Raw genomic sequence first — 16,761 nt, 5'->3', positions numbered from 1 at the left:
GAGGACATCTTGGGAATTTGCCAGAATCAGCAGGTCGTCCAGATACGGCAGGATTCTGATCCCCTGGTGACAGAGATGGGCCGTCATCACAGCCATGACCTTGGTGAAGATCCGAGGAGCCATGGCCAGTCCAAGTGGTAGAGCCTGGAATTGATAATGTAGGTTGCCAATAGCAACTACTGGCGAGACATGGCAATAGGTATATGCAGGTATGCATCCTGTATATCCAGGTATACCACATATAGTCTCCTTGTTCCATAGCCAGTATAATTGAGTGCAGTGTTCCCATACAAAACTTTGGCACTCTCACAAACTTGTTCAGGGATTTGAGGTGGAGTATAGGCCGGAATGACCCATTTGGTTTCAGACTAGAAACAGGGTCGAGTAATAACCTCTGCCTCTCTGGGACTGAGGTATCGGCGCAACCACTCCTGTACTCAGGAGAAAACACTTATTTGCAAAGCTTGCGCCTTTAACGGATCCGAAGGTAGAACTATGGTGCAAATCTGGCGCGGGGGAAGTCTCTGGAAAGAGACAGCGTATCCGTGCGAGACACATGCACCTGAAGTGATCTTTAACCAGACATGGGCGAACTCTAGAAGTCAGCCTCCCACACTGGGGTCCCCCAGTAGGAGGCCCGCCCCGTCATGCAGTAGGCTTGTCTTGTATAGAAGCAGCCGCCTGACGGGCTGCCCAGGATTGTTTGGCCTTGGGCTTTGTGGTTTTGGGAGCATGAGACTGTCTCGGGTATGCCTGTCCTTTTGCTTTCCCTTGAGGCCGAAAGGAACGAAAAGTGGTACCATCTGCCTTCTGTGCAGAAGGATTAGTATTTGGACTTAAAGCAGTCTTAGCAGCTGCTAACGCAGACAAATTTTATTCAATTCTTCCCCAAACAAAATGTCCCCAGTAAAGGGGAGTACACATAGTACATAGACCATCATACAAAACTTCCCCTTCTGATAAATCCACTGATTTACTGCCCTATCTGTTAGACATTATGCAAAAATGCAACAGAGCGACTTAGCACGATAAAGCCAGACAAAATACAATACCTGCGAATAAATCCGGTATTATGTGACTGAGTACACAGTAGAATATGCGTATAGGAATAAATACTATGACGCACTATATTAGCTGTCCCAGAAGCACATTATATATATTTTATAATATTCGTACAATATATTCTATAACAGGTTTACTTTTTCTTAACTAATGCTGTCTGTATGAGGACATGTAGAATACTCAACGGTTTGTAAAGTCGCAGCGCTATATACAGGCGGCTTTACAAAGGAGACCTTGCTCTGCAGTCCCAGAGACCAGTAGTAGCTATGCTCAGAAGATGGCGCTCAGCATCTCAGTCAGGGAGTGAGGGATAGTGTGAGGCAGCTCTAGGTCGGGAAAATCTGCTCAGAGATGGCACCCTGGGCCGGGGGAGGGGCTACACCTCCCATATGCTAGACTTCCACCCTGGGTACTGTGAGTCTTATTAAATGGGGTGTTAGTACAACCGACCTGTACTCTGAAGCCCCGGTGGTCTACCGGAATCCCTGGTCGGAGACCTTGTCTACGCCAGTGCCGAGACCAGTCTCCCTAGGTCGCGGATGGAACGTGATTTAATGGCGGGTCCCATCTGGGGGACCCTCTTACCTCATCTCCGTAGCAGCCATGCAAACAAGAGCATCTGCGACCGTGCCTCTGGATCAAGATACAGTCTACACCCCAATGTTTTCCTGTGGAAACCAATGTATCCTGCTGCAGAAAAGTGTACTACCACACACACTAAGTCTATCTAACCGTGATCCCCAGCAGATAAACGTGTATTACCACACACTAACTATATCCAATGCTGCTCCCCAGCAGGTAATCCTGTATTACCACGCACTGACTATATCCAACCCTGCTTGTACTGTTAGACAAATTACACCACAATTTAGAGTTACAGCATTTCCCGGACCAACCACGGTTGTTCTTTGCCCCAGGAGTTGAAGGTGATTGGCTGAGAAGTATTTCATTATCCACACCAATTTCATCTTATCCAGGAGGTGGACTAATGTGACTAAATACAACCAGCCTATCAGATCCTTATTGGGCATTCTGAAAAACGCAGCGAGTGTGGCCATCTTCCAATTGCACATATCATTTTGGTTCAAGCCTACTGGGAGTGATCCAGGCCACTCAATCCAAGGGAACAGAAGGGAACCTGCATATGGTTTGCTGTACCGATTATACCCCTTAAGCAGCAGCATTACTGTAACGTAACTCATTTGTAAGTAGTAACATTTAAAATACACATAAACGGGATGTAGTCACCATCCCAGCGGTCAGCATACCGACGCCAGGATCCCAGCTGCCAGAATGCCGGCAGGGGGCTCAGGACTATTCCCACTCGTGGGTGTCCACGACACCAATAGAGTGGGAATGGAATCTGTGGGGAGCGCAGGGGGCTTTGTTGCGCTTGCCCCCCCTGCCGGCATTCTGGCAGCCGGGATCCTGGCATCGGTATGCTGCCCGCTGGGAGCCTGCCCGCCAGTCAAGCATACCCAAAACACATAAACAGTGAGCACAATGGCTTAAATCATGAAAAAAATTTATTTTAGTTACATATATATAGGTTAAAAGATTTCCATCAATAGTGTTTTATCAAGAATTTAAGTGATGACATTGCCAACAAGAAACGCAATGTATGGTCCTTAGTTTAATTGACAAAGATATGATATTAGTGTTCTGCATTGTTAGTCATTTTGACTATTTACATAAAGAAACATAACCGGTTCCTGTATCAAAACAGGTGACTAAAATAGGTTCCAACATTTACATCCTTAGTATAAAATGGACAATGCATACTGTGCACCTTTCGCATGAAATATATGTATATTTATGTACAAAATAAACAAAAATATATCACAAGGAACATTAACTGACCTATTTGATAACAGTCAACGCACACAAATAAAACAAACAAACAAACAAACAAACAAACAGAAAAAGGCATTTAAAATAAACTAAAAGCATTGAATTTGGTCTCGGTCTGCAGCATTAAGCTGCATTATGTCCCTGCACAGTGATATTTTGATCTTTCCATACACCGTTAATATATATATTTTTTAAATCACAGATTGTATCCTTTTAACTGTAGTTAATGTAGATGGCGATGCAGCAGTTTAGGGTAACAAATAAAATCCCTTTGCATACTTTAGGTACTTTGTGATGAGATACTGGTACTATAGATATGATTGGAATGAGAAAGAATAAAAATATATATGTATATAGTGCATGTTTCTGCTCTTCAGCCACATCTGGAATGATTCGATGGAAAGACCTCTTGCATGATTGCAGGCAAAAAATACTTTCCCATAGCTGTATGGAGTACACAATACATAGCTTCCCTCAGTATGTAGATGCCACAATGGTGTGTAGAAAGCAGGATAACCACAGTATAGATTGCTAGTACACAACCTGAAACTTGTTCTGAGATACAATCAACCATTCTGTTTAGTTCCGTTAAAAACACTACTGCCCTTTTACATTGCTGGAGTGATGCAGATTTATAATTTTATGTAAGAAAGTTGGATTTAGTGTTATTGAAGAGCATTAAAAAAAGAAAGAAAAAAAAAAAAAAAAAGAATACAAACACACAGATACAAACATTTAAACAACTGGTATGGTGTTCCCCTGCCCACTCACCCTGTGTAACAGAGACATGCCAGCACACTGACAAAATATAGGTGTCTTCAAACTAGCGCATTGGGATGGTAGTAGGACACAGGGTGAAGTCTGAAGTTAGGGCACACTCTGTATGACAGACCAAAACCATAAATATATACACGTTTATAAAAGCATAACTTTTGTTCATAGGCATAAAATATTGCACAGGGTTTTTTCTTTGCTGTTGTGTCTGCAGAATGTTGAAATTTACCAGTGTGGTAAACTAGAAAACAAACAAAAACAAGACCTTCCTCTTATGTGCTCAGCAAATTAGGATACGCTCGCTTCGATCTAAAGCTATAAACATTAAAAAAAGAAAACAAATGTATTTTCTGATAACACTGTTAGAACAAATGTTTCCATCGAACGTCTTTGTCTGGTGTATGGCAATGGTGACATTTTGGCAAAATGTGAAGGCAAGTAGAAGTTCTATACATGCTGTATCAGTTCGGTCTGAAGATCATACAATAGTATAGTACATACTGTAACAATAGTCATCGATGCCCAATCAAAAAGTGTCTTGATGAAGAGTGGCATTTATAAATTAAACTGTAGTGGAGTAAGATTCAGTTCTTTTTGTCATTTGTTTTGGGGCCACTCCATTGGAATCAGCCGTGATGCTAAGTTCTTCAACATCGCTTTCACTGCTGTCCAAATCGGAAGGGACTAACCCCAACTTTCCATGTGTTTGGGCAAGACCATAATGAACGTCCCCTTGCCGTAGAGTACCAGAGGCATAGTCTTCATCAGAAGAATGGAAGGATACATCATCTCCTATTATGTGGTTGACAATATGGATACCATCAAAAGTGGGTTGGTCTGTGAAGCCCCTCTGACTTTTTCGACATCGTATCTGTTAAAGAGAGAACATAAAAGTTTAAGATGCTTAATATATTAGTTGTAAAAGTAAAAAAACAAAAACAACAACAACAACAACAACACAGTAGCGTACCAGTCCACATTAAAGAATAATCTATAATAGGTGACCAAGTAACATTCAACACTCCCAACTATAAATACACAGCTACAAGGCCCCTTTAGTCTGAATAGCCAAAATGTTGCCTGCCCCTGCTCAGAAAGAGTACTCTCCCCTTTCTAATGTAATACCAATGCGTACAAAACTTATTTTCATCATACTTCAAGGTGCAGCAACATATTACCAGTCAATATAAGGCCTAATTCAGATCTGATCGCAGCAGCAAATGTGTTTCCAGTTGGGCAAAACCATGTGCACTGCAGGGGGTAAGAACAGATATAACATTTGCAGAGAGAGTTAGATTTGGGTGGGTTATTTTGTTTCTCTGCAGGGTAAATACTGGTTGCTTTATTTTTACACTGCAATTTAGATTTCAGTTTGAACACACCCCACCCAAATCTAACTCTCTGCACGTTATATCTGCCCCCCCCCCCCCCTGCAGTGCACATGGTTTTGCCCAACTGCTAACAAATTTGTTGCTGCGATCAGATCTGAATTACCCCCTAGACCAGAGGTCTCAAACTCGGTCCTCGGGGGCACACACAGTGCATGTTTTGCAGGTCTCCTCACAGAATCGCAAGTGAAATAATTAGCTCCACATGTGGACCTTTTAAAATGTGTCAGTGAGTAAGTAATACACCTGTGCACCTGCTGGGTTACCTGCAAAACATGCACTGTGTGGGCTCCCGAGGACAGAGTTTGAGAACCACTGCCCTAGACAGTAGTGCACTAATCCCTACACAACATGCCATAAATGCATAAATATGAGTACAGTACCATAATTTACACAACACAATGGAATGTGTCAAACATGCATACACTGCAAACAGTGCCCGCCACTGCACTACCTGTTTCCTTTTATCAGTCTGTCAAAAGTGGACTTTTACTTAGATTTCTGAAGGCCACACTAATAAAACTAAAGACATGCACACAGAACATTTGGGAACATTCCCAGCGGTACAATGGTACACATTATAGTAGGATCTATTGTAAGCAGGATTCCTCTCTGCCACACAAATGGTGGCAGATGACTGTAAATACATGCGCTACAATGGTTGACTATACACGTTATGAAAGCCTCAACCAAAAATGAGTTAACTATCCAAAACACAGCCTTACCTGGAGTGGACTGTTCCAATGAATCAGGCATGTGTGAAAACAGGTGGGGTTAAAATGATTCAGACAATTCACAATATTACATGCCTAGGCTAATTATTAAATGGAAAGGAGGCAGAATGAAGATGGTGCCGAAACATGTCTCAAACAGAAAAAAAAAAGTTACAAAATCAGATGACAATGACTAGTTACAAAAAGCTAATTAGCAGCACAATGCACCTACTCATGTGAATGCATCCATTTTTATGACAGGTGCATCGATTTGCAGGCCGATATGGTGGCAGCTGTGTAGTTTTGAGCTATTTAGCACACCATACATGGTGAGCCCTAGCTCTTTGCTGAAATGAAAGAGTTTTATAGGCCCTACACACATGCCGATTTTCTGAAAGATATGAACGATCTCGTTCATAAATGAACGAGAACTCGTTCATATCTTTCAGTGTGGAGACTCCAGCGATGAACGATGCGCGGCCCCGCGCTCGTTCATCGCTGGTCTCCCGTCGGCTGTGCATGCAGGCCAATATGGACGATCTCGTCCATATTTGCCTGCACTTCAATGCAGCCGCGTGACGGGGGGAGTGAAGAAACTTCACTCCCCCCGTCACTGCCCCCCCGCCGCCGGGTCGCTCGTCGGCCGTTTCGGCCCTCGGGCACCTCGGCGGCGCATCGTCAAATGTGTAGGGCCCCATAGTCTTTAGAATGGCATTACATAGGAGCTTGAAGGTGTCCCTATCTCATAGGTAGGTGCACAACCTTTGCCTCCCCGGAAAACCACATTTCTTTCATATAAAAGTGACATTTGTGACTTCCAATTGCTGGAAAGATGAGGTGCACATCAACCAATGTAAGAGACATTCACAGAACCACAGTGAGTATCACTTTATATAAATAATAATTCGTTTTCTAGGATATTGGCTTTGTTGTGTGCATGTCTGTGTGTCTATGTTCGGTAAAACACAGTGCAGGCAGCACTGGGGCAGGAACCAATCCGCATGACTAGATTCTCGGTAATATGCAAATGCATATTCCCCAATCTCTAAGATGAATGCACGTGTGAAATAAAAAATAAAAAAAAGAGCTTTCACATAACCACTTAACTAGGAATTCCCTTTATTAACCTAAAAACCACGGTGGTACAGTAATACACGTTGTTTTACTTACTGCACATTTTTTATAAAGATATGTAGCGTCAAACAAACTTGCTACAATGTCTCTAAATATCAATGCTTTGTTTTAACTAATTTGAAGGAAATGCTGCCTAATTTCAGATAATAACCACACAATAAAGTAACCAATTTAAAACAAACACCCATCCAACAAAAAACACAAAGCTCTCTGAACTCCCTACATGCAACACTTGTCGGTCTTTTTGGAAAAAAACAAAACAAGCTAAGCTAACATTAATCATATCACAAGTTCCTTTGACTGACCACAACCACTAGACAAATCTCACTTGGCCAACACACACGATTCTCGCATGAGAACAGTAGGAAGGCATGTTGACAATAATAAAAATTAAAAAAAAAGAGATACTATTAAGATTTATGGTGCAAAGCAATGTTCTGTCTCTCCTCTGCCCAGAAAACCACCCTTTCATGTTACAGATAGGGTCATAGCCAGACCAGACTAGTGACTAGTTTAAGGACCTCTAGGAAGGGTGTGGTATGGAAGGTAGATAGTAACTAGGTCGACATGTCAAAAGGTCGACATGAGTTTTTAATGTATTTTTTTTGTCGTTTTCTTCATAGTGTGACTGGGAATCCCAATTAGTGCACAGTGTCCCCCCTCACATGGCTCGCTTCGCTTGCCATGCTTCGGGCAAGGTGCCTCGCTCTGCTACCGCTGCGCTCGGCACAGGTTACCGTTCCCAATTGTAGTCCACGTGGATCGTTAAGTATGAAAAGGTTAAAAAAAGAAAAAGAAAAAAAAATCATGAAAAACTCATGTCGAGCTTTTGACCTAGAACATGTCGACCTAGTTACTGTCGACCAATAGTGGTCGACCTAGATAGTGTGGACCTAGCGACCGGATCCCAGATCTTTGATGTACAGTAAGCAGGGTTTTCCAGGGCAATTCTCATTTTACTGAAATCACTGCTTTCCATCATCTATAAAATGCTTCAAAGGGGTTAATTCAATTAGGGGCAAAGGGGGCAAGTTGCCGTTGCATAGGTGTATAAATGCTGGCAACAGCAGCAAAACTTGCCCCCCTCATAGCCCGATCTCCCTAGGGGGCTGCAGACAAAAGTCTATGAATCCAGTGGTACTGCACTGCAAGTGTGGCATACAGCCACACTTGCAGAAGCAAGAGCACCCTCCCACCCCCCTTATTGAACTGACCCTATATGTACAAGTAAAACAAGTAACACCAACAGGGCTAAAAAAAAAAAAAAAAAAGGCCATATTTTAATGGTCAAAAAAAAAAAAAAAAAAGGCAGGGTAAATATAATCCAGACAGTGGCCTTCATTCATGATACACATTTGTGATCAATTTCTGAAGTTTCGCATCACTCGGCAGGTCAATGCCAGCATTGAAACCTGCCCCCACAACCACCAGCCAACAAACCAACTTCAGCAGCACAGACGCATTGCCACCAACATTCAGAGATGCACCCAGAGACACACATTACCCCTCTTACCTACACCCCAGCAGCACCCAGAGACACACTACCCCTCCTCTTACCTACACCCCAGCAGCACCCAGAGACACACTGCCCCACTAACACCCAGAGACACACTGCCCCTCTTACCTACACCCCAGCAGCACCCAGAGACACACTACCCCTCTTACCTACACCCCAGCAGCACCCAGAGACACACTACCCCTCTTACCTACACCCCAGCAGCACCCAGAGACACACTACCCCACTAACACCCCAGCAGCACCCAGAGACACACTGCCCCACTAACACCCAGAGACACACTGCCCCTCTTACCAACATCCCAGCAGCACAAAGTGTTACACATCCACCCCTCTGACCAACACCCCAACACAAACAGCACCAAGAGACAATTGTCCCCCCTACCAATACCCCAACCTTAGCAACACCCAGTTACTCTCCTCCCCTTGGCCAACATCCCAACTTCAGCAGCACCCAGAGTTGCCCCCCTTCCCGGCCAGCACCGAGACACCTTTACGCAACCTACCAACTGAACCCCGAGTTACACTTCCCCTGCCAACCAAAAAAACAACCTCAGCAGCACCCAGAGATATAACAGTATACTCATTAATTAAAAACTGTCCCCCACCTAATGCTGTCCACTGTTGATTTTCTGTTCCGGATCGGCTATGTGCATCCCACAGTCAGAGCAGAGTGGAGAGGAAGCAGGTCCCGCTACTGCATGTAAGGTGGGGGTAGGGGCTGGGAGAGGGGCTAAAAGGAGGTAGGAGTCGTGCACCTACCTCTGTTATATGCAGCAGTGTTGTGAGTTGCAACTTGCTGCTGATCCATCCCTGTACCAGATTAGGTATCCGGACTATAGATCTACACTAAAAAGGTCTACAGTCACCAGGTCTACCACTAATGGTAGACATGCATTAGGTGGATAGGGTCAAAAAGTCGACATGTAAAAGGAAGACAGGGTCAAAATGTCGACATAACAATGGTCGACATGCATATGATAGACACTTTTTTTGTTTTTTTCCAACTTTTTCATACTTTACCATCCACGGGGACTAAGATTGGAAAAGTAATCTGTGCCGAGTGCAGCAGTAGTGGAGCAGGGCACCTTGCCCCAAGTTCGCTCACCCTGCGAGGGGGCGCAGTACACTGAGGCTTGTTTTTGGCAGAAAAGTGACATAACACCCCAAAAAAACAAAAAAAAAAATGTGTCTACCTTTTTTGTGTTGACCATTTCTTTTTCGACCTAATGCATGTCTACCATTAGTGGTAGACCTATTGACTGTAGACCTTTTTAGTGTAGATCTAATAATCTACACCCATCCGGTTAAACTGGATCTAGGGCACCTAGAGTAGTACTCTAGTGGTCAAGGCACCCCTGCAGTGCTGGCACCCGGAGGCCACAGCCTCCACTGTCTCAAGCAGTTCTGCACTGAATCCATTTTTTTTCCAAGCAGGGTAAATACTGGCTGCTTTTGCTGGACAGCTTTATTTTTACACATCAATTTAGATTTTATTGTGCAGACACTCTTTTCACATTTAAATCTCTTGGCATATTATAAGCCTGTTCCATTTTCAATACAAAATGGTTATTCCAAGTTACTTTTCTTTGTGCTAAACACAGAATCGGCCCTTTATAGTGGACTCAGGTCACAAGTAAAGGGCAGGGCTGCAGACACAACATGAGGATAAGCTGCCCACAGGTGAGCCGATATTGACAAGACCAGCACATACCTAGTGCCAACATAGGACAAGACTGAACATCCTAGTGATAGCGGTTATCTATCATTTTCAGACTGCATTTACCAGCATACCAAATAATTGATGTATTAAGGTATGCATGTCACACCCTGCAGTACAGAGACAAGTTGCCTGATATCAGTTGGGATATGGCAGTGGGCATCTACCACATTATATACAGAGGAACAGGGAGAAAGAGCTCTTACCCACAGAGCAATCTGTGCACTATAGTGTCTTTAGGAGTATATCATTCCCAGTATATAATCGTACAAAGCTTAAAGCTTAACCATTCAGTAGCTTTACTTCTCAGAACTCATCTGCTCATCGAGCTGTGAAAATAAAGTATGCCAAGTCTATTTTTGTCTACACATTTGTTATAGATTAGTGGGGAGTATCTCACAAACAAGACCAGTGTCATTTTGCGAAGGAACTGTACTTCAGTAGGTCTGCGCTGACTTCACACCAGACTTCACAAATAAAATTTCAAAGGCTCTAAAACACCTACACTTAAAGTGATATCACATAATTTATATTGTGCATATATAGGCATAACAGACATTGGCTATGTATATCTTTAGTTGGCAGCAGCTAACCATTTTGATTCTGGCCTTACGGTGATCAATGCGGAGAAGTCTCATACAGAGAATTCAAGGACACATGCGCTTTTAAAGTATTCAAAAACACAAATTCAATTAATTAAAATATTAATATCATATACCCCACAGAAAATATTAATCACTTTAAATGCTGGTTATGATGGTTCACTTGCAACTACAGCCTGCAGTTTTATAACTCTGTGCACAGAGAGAATGTTCCTTCTGGAAATCTCACAGCATGGTGATAATCAAGGCCTCATAATCAGCATTAAAGTGATTAATATTTGCTGCTATATGGACAAATCCTTGAATTAGCCTCCTGGGGAGTGGTGTTCTATACAAAAGCTCATACTATATAGCATTTTATATGTTATGGGCTTTTAATACGGTTTCTGTCCAGTTGACTGTGGTGTATAGGATATTAATATTTTAATAAATTTAATTTGTGTTTTTTAATACTTTACCAGCGCATGTGTCATTGAATTCTCTCTGATTTGTGTTTTTCTTTTAAGGGGTTCAGTAATCCCCTCTCTGACACAGCTGCTAAGTAAGGGGTTTTGTTTTTTTTACAGGGCAAACCAGGCGCTTTGTCATTTTTCTGTCTGTTCATACACTAGCTCTATCTATATTTAGTTTGAAAACTAATACCCCCTTTCCACTGACCTGAAAATCCTGTTTTTTTTCCCACAAGAACGCGCACCTACAGTACCCGAGATATATGTCAGTGGAAACAGCTACAGGTCAAAAATCCCAGGTAAAGTGACCTGGGATTTTTACCCTGGACACAAGCAGGGGTTTCAGTGGTAAAAGCTCTCACCCAGGATTTTTGACCCGGGAATTTACAGAAAGCCACTGATTGGTCCATCCTAAGCGCTGGCAGCTGATATTATCACCCAAGGACCAGAGGAGAGGCTGGTGTACATGCTGGTCACTGTTCTGAGAGTTGTGCATTGAGCTGGTCACTGTTCTGAGAGTTGTGCATTGAGCTGGTCACTGTTCTGAGAGTTGCGCATCGAGCTGGGCACACACAGGCTACAGATTGGGCGCTGGGCACAGGTGACAGCACAGAGAGGACGCTGGAGGGTATTTAGTTATGTGAGTAAACCGGCAGTCACTGTTGGCATGCTGACCAACAGGGACTATTCCCACTCGTAGAGTGGTAATAGAACCTATGGCAAGCGCAGAGTGCCACAGAGCCCGCTGCGTGACATGCGCAGCAAGCTGGAAAGGGGATTCGTTGCCCCCCCCCTAACAGCCGGGAACCAGTTGTCTATATTGTGACCGTCGGTCATACCCAACCCTGCCGGAGAGGCTGGTTTACATGCTGGTCACACAGTCTACAGATTGGGCGCTGGGCACAGGTGACAGAGCACAGAGAGGGTGCTGGTCACACAGAGACAAGGCAGAAGGAGAGATGCTATGACAACACAGGTTTTATTGTGCTTTCCCAGGTTTTCCCTTAGTCAGTGGAAACAGCGTCGACCCAAGAAAAAGCCAGGAATACAGTGCAATGGAAACGGGGACATTGGAGAGTGGAAAAAGCCAGGTCAGACCCAGGATTTTGTTGGAATAACCGTATAAGAATGGTTTCTGGCCAGAGCCAAAATAAAATACAGAATTATACGGATACTTGGTTTTACCAAACCAGGCACTGGTGCGCTAACAGACAGACAGAGCAGACGTAAATTCCATATTTATCTAGCTTAATTGTTTCATTTTTACTTTTTCTGTCTGTTGACTTCACAGCGTTTCGAATCTGAAGTGTAATACTCCAGCCAGCTTTAACTTCACTTCTCTGCCTTTTGCCATCATTTCCAAGACACCTTTGAAATAGTTTATATGCTAGGAGTGGAAAACACCATATCAGCAAATCATGGAGGAGAGGTGTTAACTGAAAAAGTAAAACCCAAAAATTTTGGTCTAAATTGGTAAAACAATGTTGCGGTCTGCCTGGATACATATGGGCTATATGTGCATCTTGTAATCTCTGGTGCCGCTCCTGTAATCTAGGTATAGCAGGCAGGTCTTGCAACATCCAACAGGAAGTACAAGGCAGATGCTAAGCAACCACTGAGAGCTATAAAAACAGGACAAGACGCATGCTGATAAATCATTGGATTTCAATGGCTTGCAGGGTGCAGGAAAACAGGGTGGAAACAAGAGATTTATTATGGTTAAAAAAAAAACAAAAAAAAAAAACACACTATTGCAGAATATCTTCAATTAACAAATACAAGAAGGTGGTGCTTGGTAATACGCTTCATATTGTTTTACTTGAGTGTACCTACATTCTAATTGTTGCAATATGAAAGTTTGTGTGATACAGAAATTTTACAAATACAAATCCAGTCCTCAGGGCACACTACAGTGCATGTTTACCAGATCTCCTCACAGAATCACAAGTGAAATAATTAGAACAAGCAGTGGGTCTTTTAAACGCTCAGCCAGTACGGAATACACCAGTGTTCCTGCTGGGAAATATGGAAAACAAGCACCCTTAGTGCGCCCTGCGGATGGGATTTCAGAAGCACTGGATAAAGCAATTTGGAAGGCAAGAACATTTCTAGACTCAAGCATAGCTGTAGGAGAAGTGGATAGATGACCAGTATGCTAGGGGAGAAGGATTTATCTTTACATTGCAAGAATGACCCGTTGTATGTTTGTTGTGCACACAAACACTTGACAAACCCCATGTATGCAGCGACCACTATTATGCTTGTAATGAGGCCATGAGGTTTATTACGGAGCCATGTAATTAAAAATCAATGGTTCCGAGGCATCCACTTGGGCACATTGTCTGCAGACAACCATGTATTACATCTTATAATTGCCCATGCCAGGGTGAATGACATTGGAAGGATTGGTCGGTTGAACCTCAGGCCAGCTACTTCATGTTCACTTATTATTTCTTTTTGGGGGGAGGGGGACGACAAATGAGTACTTTCTTGATTTCATAAATTTCTGGAACAAAGTAATGCTAAAAGCTCATTCTCACAAAAAATAAAAATAACTTTTGGTGCATTAGGATATGTTAGCCCCGTAAGCAGCTTGGTATACACTACACAATGTGTTGTGCAATCATGGTACCTGCAACCACTCCGCACAGCCATTGTGCAGTTTGATGAATTATACAGTCACTAAGGGGGTCATTCAGATCTGATCACTGCTGTGCGTTTTCGCACAGCAGGCGATCAGATCCGAATTGCACATGCACCACAATGCGCAGGCACAACAGACGGCTGCAACAGGGATCGCCGGTCAGCGACGAGATTGTGCGAAGGATCCGTTTTCAAGGAGAATGACAGGAAGATGCCGTTTGTGGATGGCAACTGACCATTTTCAGGGAGTACCTAGAAAAACGCAGGCGGGATCAAGCGTCTTTAGGGAGGGTGTCTGACGTAAAATCTGGTCCCGAACAACCTGATGTGATCGCAGCGGCTGAGTAAGTCCTGGGCTGCAAAATCAGTTTGTGCAGCTCTGCTACACATGCAATCGCACACTGCACAGCGAAACAACACTCCCACCTGTAGGCAGCAACTATCTGAACGCAGGACAGCAAAAATTGCTGCCCAGAGATCAGATCTGAATGACCCCCTAAGTCTGATTTGCGCTGTACTTCAGATAGGAAGATGACACATACAACGTGGTTTAGTTACATTAAATGTGTAACGACATATTGCGCCATCGTATGGCCAATTGTGCAGCGTGCGCAGATGATATATCAATACATTATAATAGAAGTATCGTTTGTAGTGTGTACCCAGCTTTACACGCTTACCAACAAAATCTGGTAACACACAATGCCCAAGACATAGGTCGTGTTACAGTCTAAAAGTTTAGAAACGCAATTAAAGGAACAGCACCATTTGCCCTTATGCCATATCTTTAATACCACGATTTTATTATGCATTGAAAAAATAAAAAAATAAAATAAAATAGGGGTATACAAGTGTATGCACTCACCACGAGAGATATGCGACCACATTGTTTATGTAAATACCACAGAAGCTCTGCACTCGCAAGATGGCGGCACTCAGAGGCTTGTAAGTAGTACTGCTTTTATATCTAAACTCCGAGTTACACCCAGGATTTGTGCACGGCTCCTTCCCGGGTGTGACTCAGTGTGAACTCTTCCAGGCAGGCAGCCCGATCCGGCAATGTCCCGGGATGGTGACGTAACAACAGACGCGTGCGGAAGCGGTGCTTAGAGATCAGATGATCTCCAAGCGCTGCCACTTCTCAATGCAGCGAACGGGTACAAGGTCGCATCTACCCGGCTTACCCGTTAACACTGCTCCGCGACCCGGAACCTTCCATACCTACAGTACATATACACATCATGGGAAACCTTGGGCCCTGGCATCCATGTGGATGGAAACTTGACACGTACCACCTACAGTACCTAAACATTGTAACAGACTAAGTACACCCCTTCATGGCAACGGCATTCCCTGATGGTAGTGGCCTAAAGTATTCTTGGAAAGCAGGACAGGCAATGTTGACATTACTGGTCCCTAGTTAATTAATAGACTGCAATCTCTCAGGTATACACTTTATAAAAATAAGAATTTACTTACCGATAATTCTATTTCTCGTAGTCCGTAGTGGATGCTGGGGACTCCGTAAGGACCATGGGGAATAGCGGCTCCGCAGGAGACTGGGCACAAAAGAAAAGCTTTAGAACTACCTGGTGTGCACTGGCTCCTCCCCCTATGACCCTCCTCCAAGCCTCAGTTAGGATACTGTGCCCGGACGAGCGTACACAATAAGGAAGGATTTTGAATCCCGGGTAAGACTCATACCAGCCACACCAATCACACCGTACAACTCGTGATCTAAACCCAGTTAACAGCATGATAACAGAGGAGCCTCTAGAAAAGATGGCTCACTACAGCAATAACCCGATTTTTTTGGTAACAATAACTATGTACCAGTATTGCAGACAATCCGCACTTGGGATGGGCGCCCAGCATCCACTACGGACTACGAGAAATAGAATTATCGGTAAGTAAATTCTTATTTTCTCTAACGTCCTAAGTGGATGCTGGGGACTCCGTAAGGACCATGGGGATTATACCAAAGCTCCCAAACGGGCGGGAGAGTGCGGATGACTCTGCAGCACCAAATGAGAGAACTCCAGGTCCTCCTCAGCCAGGGTATCAATTTTGTAGAATTTTACAAACGTATTTGCTCCTGACCAAGTAGCTGCTCGGCAAAGTTGTAAAGCCGAGACCCCTCGGGCAGCCGCCCAAGATGAGCCCATCTTCCTTGTGGAGTGGGCATTTACAGATTTTTGGCTGTGGCAGGCCTGCCACAGAATGTGCAAGCTGAATTGTACTACAAATCCAACGAGCAATAGTCTGCTTAGAAGCAGGAGCACCCAGCTTGTTGGGTGCATACAGGATAAACAGCGAGTCAGATTTTCTGACTCCAGCCGTCCTGGAAACATATATTTTCAGGGCCCTGACAACGTCTAGCAACTTGGAGTCCTCCAAGTCCCTAGTAGCCGCAGGCACCCAATAGGTTGGTTCAGGTGAAACGTTGAAACCACCTTAGGGAGAAACTGAGGACGAGTCCTCAATTCCGCCCTGTCCGAATGGAAAATCAGATAAGGGCTTTTACAGGATAAAGCCGCCAATTCTGACACGCGCCTGGCCCAGGCCAGGGCCAACAGCATGACCACTTTCCATGTGAGATATTTTAACTCCACAGATTTAAGTGGTTCAAACCAATGTGACTTTTTGGAACCCAAAAACTACATTGAGATCCCAAGGTGCCACTGGAGGCACAAAAGGAGGCTGTATATGCAGTACCCCTTCTACAACGTCTGAACTTCAGGGACTGAAGCTAGACCTTTTTTGGAAGAAAATTGACAGGGCCGAAATTTGAACCTTAATGGACCCCAATTTCAGGCCCATAGACACTCCTGTTTGCAGGAAATGTAGGAATCGACCCAGTTGAATTTCCTCCGTCGGGCCTTACTGGCCTCGCACCACGCAACATATTTT

At 43.9% G+C, this 16,761-nt stretch overlaps 1 protein-coding gene across 5 annotated transcripts in view; it reads right to left on the bottom strand.

The window, feature by feature from the left end:
* Positions 1-2,570: 2,570 nt before the first annotated feature.
* Positions 2,571-16,761, bottom strand: part of EVI5 (ecotropic viral integration site 5) — a 452,905-nt gene continuing 438,714 nt past the window's right edge. For all 5 annotated transcript variants that reach the window (XM_063939881.1, XM_063939882.1, XM_063939884.1 and 2 more), the window contains one exon: positions 2,571-4,558. In XM_063939881.1, the coding sequence (XP_063795951.1) occupies positions 4,250-4,558 (309 nt within the window). In that variant the 3' untranslated portion in view covers positions 2,571-4,249. The remainder of the gene's footprint in view (positions 4,559-16,761) is intronic.

Source organism: Pseudophryne corroboree, chromosome 9, assembly GCF_028390025.1.
Source record: "Pseudophryne corroboree isolate aPseCor3 chromosome 9, aPseCor3.hap2, whole genome shotgun sequence".
Lineage (NCBI taxonomy): Eukaryota > Metazoa > Chordata > Amphibia > Anura > Myobatrachidae > Pseudophryne > Pseudophryne corroboree.
This window is presented reverse-complemented; position numbering and strand designations above follow the sequence as displayed.